Source organism: Hydra vulgaris, chromosome 05 (genome assembly GCF_038396675.1).
Source record: "Hydra vulgaris chromosome 05, alternate assembly HydraT2T_AEP".
Classification (NCBI taxonomy): domain Eukaryota; kingdom Metazoa; phylum Cnidaria; class Hydrozoa; order Anthoathecata; family Hydridae; genus Hydra; species Hydra vulgaris.
Genome location: NC_088924.1, coordinates 30,790,041 through 30,800,417, shown reverse-complemented (window position 1 = coordinate 30,800,417; position 10,377 = coordinate 30,790,041). Strand labels below are relative to the sequence as shown.

The 10,377-nt window shown below is 26.8% G+C and overlaps 1 protein-coding gene across 2 annotated transcripts in view; it reads right to left on the bottom strand.

The window, feature by feature from the left end:
- Positions 1–4,583: 4,583 nt before the first annotated feature.
- The window catches only part of LOC136071955 (uncharacterized), a 42,216-nt gene continuing 36,422 nt past the window's right edge, over positions 4,584–10,377 (bottom strand). For both annotated transcript variants that reach the window (XM_065797908.1, XM_065797909.1), the window contains exons 10-11: positions 6,687–6,940; positions 4,584–4,874 (exon numbers count right to left, since the gene is read on the bottom strand). In XM_065797908.1, the coding sequence (XP_065653980.1) occupies positions 4,746–4,874; positions 6,687–6,940 (383 nt within the window). In that variant the 3' untranslated portion in view covers positions 4,584–4,745. The remainder of the gene's footprint in view (positions 4,875–6,686; positions 6,941–10,377) is intronic.

The following is a 10,377-nucleotide window of genomic DNA, read 5'->3' as shown; positions in this document are numbered from 1 at the left end:
TTTTTCAAGCTCAAATGCCTCCTCCAAGCTATTGGAGAAAGTTGTCTTCTTATCAAGGCAAGAATAAATGGTAGTATTATTAGCTAACAATGCCATCATAGACGTGAGAAAATCTGAGAGATCAACATTTACACCACAATTGGTAAGGAAAGATTCAATAACCTTAACGATGTTACCTAATACACCGTAAGAAGAGAGCTTATGGAAAAGACCACCATGCCAAACTTTATCAAAAGCTTTAGAAATGTCAAGAGCGATAACCATAACCACTCCACTCTATTTAGTGAACAATAAAACCTATTGGTGACTACCGTTAACAAATCAGCAGTAGAACGAGAAGAATAAAATCCATATTGATGATCGAAAAGTAAGTTATTAGATTCAAGATGAGAGATTAAACGTATTTTAGTTAAAGACTCAAAACCTTGCTTATGATAGTAAGAAAACTATTGGAACGGTAGTTAGAGTCAGATCACTATCCAGAGTTTTTGAAAATAGGGATAACAGATGCTGCTTTCCAGCATGCTGGAAAATAGATCTCTGATAAGCATTTGTTAAATAGTTTTCAAAGTATAGACGACAGCTACGGAGAACACTTCTGCAAGACTATAACAGGTATGTTTTGCGGACCAACAGCTGTAGAGGAGTTTAAGCAGGAAATCAGATTATATACAGAAATTGGAGTAATACAAATGTCAAGCAATAGATTAAATTGTTTGTTGCTATATCAGGTAGGATGCGATTAGTGGAATCAAGAGATAAGATTAATGGAAAGTTTTTGCAAACATTCAGCTTTGTCTTTAGGTGAGGTTACAAAATCTGAACCATAAGAGAGGGAAGAACCAAATTAAAATAAGAGATTTGCACGTACTATAGATACTGTTAGAAAATCTTCATCAAAAGTCACAAGAGCCTAGTTTTAAAGATGATAAATGAGATTTCGTGACCTGAGAATAGTGGGCTTTAACGTTAGATAAAACCTTTTTACAATGGTTTCTAGCAAAAGTAAACAGACGCCTGTTTTCTGGCGAATTGTTTTGCTGATAGATATGATAGTAATGGTTAAAAAAATTTAAAAATTGCAGCAGCATAATGAGAAGAAAATCATGAAGAAGAATGAGGCTTGACTTGGAATTGTTGAGAGGGAATAAAAGATTCCATACCAGCCTAAATCCAAGAGGTTATGTAAGAAGCACATTTGTCAGCAGGAAGACAAAAAATTTCTACCCAAGTAAATCACTGAAAGAGTTCTAGTCAATTTGAAAGTAGTTGTAAGATGTACGATGGTAAGGGGATTCTGATGATAAAGAAGAATGAGATGAGAGTTTTAGAGAGATCAAACCGTTATCAGAAGCACCTAAGGATGAATGTGGAGAAGCTGAGCACTGACTAGGATTAGAAACGAGTAGAGAAGGTAAATAATTCGGATAGCCTGGAAAGCGATTTGGAAAGTTGGCTATTTGTGTTAAAGATTGAGAAAGACAAAACTTGTGGGGTTTAACGTCTGCAGAGTCACTGACGTTAGAGCCATGCCATTCAATGCGATGAGCGTAAAGTCACCAACAACAACTATATAGATAACCACCTAGATTAAAATCACAAGATGAGACTCCGGACTCAAATTAATCTTAAAAAGAGCAACAAGGTTTGGTTAACCTGCAAGAGATGAGACTCAACGGAAGAAAAATTACCACGAATATTAGTAAATGATAGATTTTGAGAACATGGTGATAAAGATGGTTTTTTGTGTTTTATAGTTTCAGTCTTTAGTCATTTTTAAATTTGTTAAAAAACTTGACTCAAAGTACAGATAGTACTCAATACACTATTTAATAGTCCAAGCAATTGCCTATATATATATATATATATATATATATATATATATATATATATATATATATATATATATATATATATATATATATATATATATATATATATATATATATATATATATATATATATATATATATATATATATATATATATATATATAGATATATATATATATATAGATATATATATATATATATATATATATATATATATATATATATATATATATATATATATATATATATATATATATATATATGTATGTATATATATGTGTATATATGTATATGTATATAGATACATATCAGGGCCGAAACCACTGGGGGGCCAGGGGCCAAGGCCCCCCTCCTCCCAAATTTTTTAAAACTATAGCTATTAGGGAAAAACATAAATGTAAAATATTTTTAACAAATATTTTATCCCCTCTGTCATTTAAAAGAACCATAAGCCCCCTAATATCAAAATTGTGGTTACGGCTCTGCATATATATGTGTATATGTTTATATGTGTGAATATATGTATTTATGGATGTATATGTATGTATATGTGTATGCATGTGTTTACGTATGTTTATGTATGTTTGTGTATATACGCCATAAAACTAATACTACAATTGAATCAATATCACTACCACTATAAATAATATTTATAAGATTTATTATCATTAATTTACAAAGGTAAATTAATGATAATAGTAATATTAGTAGTAGAGTTAAAAAAGACAGTATAAAATAAAAGTAATAATAAAAATAATAGTTTTATAAATATAAAAAAAACAATAATAACAAAAAATAAAATTAACATTCACTTAAATAAAAATTTCCTCATTTGGTCTATGTGTTTGTGAATGTAAGTGTGTATGTATGTTTATATATATGTATTTGTATGCGTCTATATATGTGTGTTTGTATGTGTCTATATATGTGTGTTTGTATTTGTATGTGTCTATATATTTATTACATAAAATATAGGAATACATTAACTCGATAACAGCATAATGTTCGGGCCCCTAAAATATTCAAAAGGACATTTTTTTTTTTTGAAGTTGTCTTTATGCTTAAACTACTGTTTATTACTATTATTAATTTTTTTAAATAACATTTTTAAATATTTATTATATTATTTATCTACTTTAAAATAAATAACATAACTTTATAAAAAAAATAAAATAAATAACAATAAATATAATAAAAAAATATAATATTTGTATGTGTCTATATATGTGATTAATACTCGATTACTATTATTTTTTTATCATTATTGTAATTAATCTTTTTTATTTTTTACACTATTATTTTTATTGTTATCATTGTATTGTTATTATTGTTACTGTTATTTGTTACTGCTGTGGACGATTAATATTACTATTAGCATTGACGATATATTTATTAGCTTTTATTTGCAAGCTTTTTATTTAAGATTAGTACATGTAATAATTGAAAACTTCCACGAATGTAACAACTATTTCAGAAATATACTAATATTGATTGTTATATTGACATATTATATATTGATATTATGACATTTTCAAATTTTTTAAATTATAACACGGTCTTAGCACTAAATGATGAGCAATGGTGTCATAAACCATTTACTTATCATCACACATCAAATATCGATTTAAAATATGCATTCAATTGAGAGAAACCTTTTTCGTTGGATTCGTCGGAAAAGAATATAGTTAATGCCATTTAATTTTTTTTCGGACAGACTTCCGTACAACAAGCGGATTCAGTGTTCATGCTGTAAATAATAGACAAAAATGAGTTTTTCATACAACTGCAAAATCCTATAGAAAGTCAAGTGTCTTTTTTATAAATGTTCGCAATGTAAAAACCTTAAAGGGGCTCATCCTTTTCAAAACAGCGGAAAGAAATATTTTTTTTTGAAATTTTAGGTTTTTCATGTTTTTAGTGTTTCAACACCAGTTGCAGAACCTAATTCTGATTTAAATTTTTCAAAAAAATTAAAATGTATTTGCTGCTTAATTGAACGTGGTCCAAATTATTATCCTTAGCAAAGTTCATAGCAACAGTTTTATTTTTTACTTTTCTTTTAAATACAATATTTATTCTTAGAATTTATAAAAATGATATGGCAGATAAAAAAACAACAGGAATTAAGAAAGATTGAAGTTTTCAAGTACACACACACATATAAAGTTTTATGGAAATTATTATTATTTCATTTTATTAACTAATTGTATCTTCTTCCAGTAACTTCCAACTCTAATAGGGATTGTTTGCAGCTTTGTTGGTAGTAAAGATGCTTTAAAAAAAAGAAAAGTACACAAACAAAAAACAACTTGTGTCTATGCAAATTTAAATGTTAAATGTTGTTCCGAATTCTCTATCATTATTATCAAAACAAGTTATTTTACTAAGCAGACAAACCACTTAAAGTGCTCAAGATGAGGACAGTGAGTAACCTGTAATCTGAAAACGTGATCTGCACTTAAATTATGATAATTTTAATGCTATTAATTGATAGATTTCTTTTTATATAGATTTCCTTCATCAATTTCAACTACAAACTTTATAGGAGCTAACGTTAGCAACAACAGCTAACATTAGCTTAACAAAGGATCTGTGTCCAAGCCATAAAATTCTTATAAATTAGGATTCTATATACTCATGATGCGATGGTTTTAAAAATGCAATCCGTTAAACATTTTTTACTCAGAACCTTGCCAGCAGTTTGGATTTGCATTATAAAAAAATAAAAAATTAAATAAAAATGGAAAAATAAATATATATTTAATATATATTTGTATTAACGTATATACAATTACGTGACACACGCATATATCAAAATTTCATGAAAGAAGTTTATTGCTGCAGAAAAAATATCGCCTATCGAAGGCATAGTATATATCTTATATTAAAAATCGATTTCGTAAATGAACTAATCTATAGTTCAAATCTCATATTATAATCATCTTGTTGTTGTAAATCAGCAAGTAGATTATCTGTTGCTGCTGTAAGCTCAACATCTTCCATTTTAAAAGTTCCATCTTTATAACAGTCAAACTCTCGAATCTATATATATATATAAAAAAACAATTTGTTATTTCAGCTTAAGCCTTATAATAAAAATAAAAATAATTTTTTTTTTAAAAAAGTCAAGTAAAAACAAGATTTATTGTAAAATTATTTTATACCATGTTACTACAGAGGCAGCCAGAATATTATTTCACTTATAAAAAGTCAATTTATTGCAGAAATTTATAACAAATAAAAAACTGGCTACCTCTGTACTATGATAGTTCAATCAATCAATTTTTAAGGATGCACAAAAACAATGATCCAAACATTTTTTTCTCTATTCTTGGTTTTTAATTTACAAAATACATCATTTATTTGATAATATGCAAAAAAATTGATGAGATTTAAAAATTATTTCATGTAATATAAAGATTTAATTAAAACCCTGTTTTTTTTTTATCCCTGAAAAACCCGTACTTAAAAAGGCAAATTAAAAAACAATTAAAATGAACATATTTTTTATTAATACTAATTTTATTAATACTAATTATTAATACTAATTATAATTAATACTTATATTATAATTAATACTTATATTATAATTAATAATTATAATTAGTACTAATTATAATTAATATTTATTATAATTAATACTAAATTTGTTTCGGTTAAAAAATATTTAAGATGTTAAACTTGAATTTTTTTTACTGAAAAGTAAATAAAATCTTATTTCTGCTAAACGACACATAGTCGTTATAAATTCATTGCCCTTGATGAACATGAAAAGTGCTTTGCCATTCATAGACAAAGTAAGATGTGTATCACAGTAGTGCGCAGACCAATTATTGAATTTCTTATTATTGAAACACTAGCCTTCATCATTCTAGCAACGGAGTTCAAGAAATGAAAGAATGCATTCTGCCACAGAACTAATTAGCATAGCTCACAAGCCTACCTTAACTAGTCAAAGTATTGGAAAAGAGTATGTATTGCTTGATGTAAACTATATTAAAAGAATTGCTCTTCAACCATCCATTGAGGGTGGCATTTCTAATCAGCGAAAAAGTAAGGAGACTGAATATGAATAGAATATGATATAATTAAAGAGACTGAGTAAGATGATAATGAACACAAGACTAGTCAAATTGGCTGGAAAATTAAAATAGAGTTGAAATCTTTCCATGCTATGCCTTCTAAAAAAATATTAATTTAATGTTAACAAAACTAAATTGAGATTTTCATTCTGTAAATGAATTCTTATGCATCAAAGTTCATTATTTATTAACAACATAGTTTAACAGTATAACTAATTTTTAACTAAAATAACTATTTTTTAACATTTACATAATTTACATATAACTAGTGTTTGTCATACAATTAATAACATTTTGAAAATAGCTGACTTGGAAAATGTCAGTTTTCAAAAAAAATCACATGTTTAGAAATACTTATTGTATAGTAAAACAGAAAATAGTATAAAACGCAAAATTTATCTAGCAGTTCTCAAACAAAAAGCCTTATCTACCACCTTCAAGCAAAGCACAAGATTCAAGGTAAACTTCACCTTGTGATCAGATCAGTCACTAGAAAACCAATTAACACCAAAAGTTTTTGTATTGATTTTTTATTTAAGAAAAACTTAGAACCTCTTGATCAAGTGATAAGCATTATTGGTTTCAGTTGATTTTAAATGCACATAATGCTGTCTATTTTTTCAAACATTTAAAATAGGCATTTTAACTGTTAACACTAATAAATTTTAGATGGCAGTTACAAAGCTGTGATTGTCCTCTGCCCCAACTCTCAAAGTTATAAAATTTGAAACCTCCCAATTACTCAAACAAAAATTTTTGAAAAATTTAATACCTGAATTTCTTCTTCTTCTTCTTCGTCTTGTTCTTCTAGCTCATCTTCTTCTTCACTTCCATCAAATTCCTCAAAGTTAATGCGTGATATATCTTTATGTGCAACTCTTAAACGTTCTTCAAAAGGTTGCTGTTCAGAAGATTGTAACATGACTTTACTAAAGCTTTTTTTATTTTGAAGCTCAATTGAAGATTGCTCCTCCACAGCAACACAACATAAAGAACCATTTTCACTCACAACTATGGTAGATCGACCTATATATATATATAAATATATATATATATATATATATATATATATATATATATATATATATATATATGTATGTATGTATGTATATATATATACTTATATATATATATACATACATATATATATATATATGTATGTATGTATGTATATATATATATATATATGTATATATATATATGTATATATAAATATATCTATATATATATAGGTCATATATACATACACACACACACATATATATATATATATATATATATATATATATATAAATATATAAAGGGTGATGCAGAAGTTATCCGACAAATCCTAATTTCATTATTTGAGCATAATAATTAGTTTTTGTGGTTTTATGCGTAGGCATAAACATTCTATAAAATATCAACTTTATTATTTGAAACACAATTATTTAAAATGAGGTTAAATGCAGCTGAATGAGAATCTTTTCGAAAGCGACTAAAAATTTTGTTTGTAAATAAACCTAATATAAAAAATAAATAAATCGTAAATCATTTTGAAAAGGAAGGATTTGCTCGAAGTACAATATATGATAACCTAAAAAGACTTGAAACTGTTCAATCGTTTTCTGATAGAAAGCACCCTGGTCGTCCGATATCCTGGACTAGAGAAAAGAAAGCCGAATTAACAAGACTTGTCAACAATCGAAAAGATGTCAGTCAGAGAAAAATAGTTATTAAATTCGGTGTAAATCAATCGAAATCCTCAGTTAAAAAAAATGAATATTAAGTATAGAAAGCGTGAAAAGACTCCAAAATACACTATAGAACAACAAATAAAGGCAAAGAAAAGAAACAGGAAACTAGTTAACCAATTCTATAACACAAAATCGCTTCTAGTCATCGATGACGAAAAAACTTTTGTTTTGCAGGGGACAACATGCCTGGAAATTCTGGATACTACACAAACAACAAAAAGACATGCCCAGAAAGTGTTCGTTTTATAGGAAAAGAGAAATTTCCACAAAAATTATTAATGTGAATAGCCATATCTGACTGTGGTATGTCCGAGCCATTGTGTTGCACTTCCAAAGGCTGTAACGATCAATTCATCAATCTATATTAATGAATGTTTAGAAAAACGACTTCTTCCACTTATTCACAAGTATCATGGAGACTTTAACTATTTATTTTGGCTAGATTTAGCAAGTTCTCATTATTCTAAAGATTCTCTAAATTGGATGGACCAATATGTCTATTACGTTGATAAAGAGTCCAATCCCCCAAATGTGCCTCAAGCACAAAAATTTTTGGGGACATTTGGCACAGAAGGTTTACAAAGGAGATTGGCAAGCTTCAACAGAGCAAGTTTTGATTGATTGCATTAAACTAAAACTACAAGAAATTGATTTAAACTTTTTACAGTCGCATATGAAAGGCGTCAGAGCAAAATTGAGATCAATTGCAGATGGTGGTGTTTTTTCATATAAAAAATAATATATTTTTATTGAAAGATAAATGCTTTATTTAAAAAATATATAATAGTAGTTTGTTTTTTTATTTATAAATAAGTTATTGCCGTTTTTATTTTGTCCGATAACTTCCGCATCACCTGTTATATATATAATATATATATATATATATATATATATATATATATATATATATATATATATATATATATATATATATATATATAACAGGTGATGCGGAAGTTATCGGGTGATGCGGAAGTTATATATATATATATATATATATATATATATATATATATATATATATATATATATATATATATATATATATATATATACTTTGTAGAACTATTTGTAAGATAATTTTTTTACTAAAAACACCTTATACTTATATTTTAAAATTGAGACTAAATAGCTTCAACTATTTTGTAATGATGGTATTGGTATTAACCTTTACAAGGTATAAGATCTTATAACGCAGCTGAAAAATTTATGTAATTATATCACTATATAAAATATTATTTCCGGTCAAATATTTAAGCTCATCCATTAAAATTACTCTCCCCATTAAAAAAAGCAATACAATATTTTTATGGCACAAAGTGAGACAGAAACGACATTAAAAAAGGCAGCTGTAAAAGTTTAACATTTAATGAAATTAGTTTTTTGTCTGACTCGATTAGTTTTTGCGTATTAAAAATATTTTGATAGCTTAAAAAATAACTCAAAAGCTGAATAGATAACACTAAAAATTAAAAGACTAAAAGGACACATTTATAACACTAAAAAAAGGAAGTCTACAAAACTTTGAACATAATTTAAAAAAAACTATACCTTTCAATTTATGTTGAAGTTTCAACGTTTATTAATTAAACATGACAAAGACTGCAAGAGTTATGAAGTTAAGAAAGGCATTTTACAGATCCATTTATTTATAAATTATTTAATATGTTGTTTTTGAGTAAAATATTATTTTTTAATCATCTTTAATTCGATTGGGCATTAAACACAGTCAAACCAAAAGTCCAATTGCATAATCCAAAATTCGAATAATCCATGTGTTACATAATATACTCAAAAGCTTTGATCATTTTATAATGGTTAAAGTTCCAGGAGTCTTAATTTGTATAGAATTTAAGACAAACAGAGGCATAGAGTAACAACAAAAATTCTATAGGTTTTGCAGATTTATCTGGGCAGAAATGAAACAACTAATAATGTTGCAAGAAATCAATCTTTAGATATACTGAAAATACTGAAATAGTCTCTATATGTTGTAAGTTATAGATATTAGGTTTTAAACTATTACTAATTATAATTTTTTTATTATTATATATTTAGAAGTCTATAACTGCCAATCTAACCTTTTTAAATAATGTACAGTCCACGCCAAACAAATAGCACACACTATGAATACAATATACTTTATTCGTTTTATACCAGGGTGGCCAGCCAAAAGCTAACTTAAAATTCCAGGAGATTTCCAGGACTTTAAAAGGATAATTTGGGGTTTTTCAAGGATATATTGATCTTTTCTCGACCAGAAAAAACAAAATATGTTTTATATATAAATGTAAATATATGTTGTAATATAGTCATATATAGTATGGTACAAGTTAAAAATATTTTACATTGTATGTATGTATGTATGTATATATATATATATATATATATATATATATATATATATATATATATATATATATATATATATATATATATATATATATATATATATGTGTGTATATGTCAGATCAGGTTATCCTGCTACTGGTAACATGTAACCCAGTACAATCTGCTTCATGTCCTGCTGTCTTATAGGATACACCTTTTTAGGCAAAGGCTAGGAGATGCCAACTCCGATTTAAAACACCCCTGCCTTAGGGCTCTTGGTTGAGTAAAGGCTAGATATGGTGTCTCGATAAAAATACTTATCTTGGGCAGATGTTAAATGCACCCAGCTACTGTATTGTAGAAGGCCTCCTAGGCAAAGACTTAAGGGGTAAACAG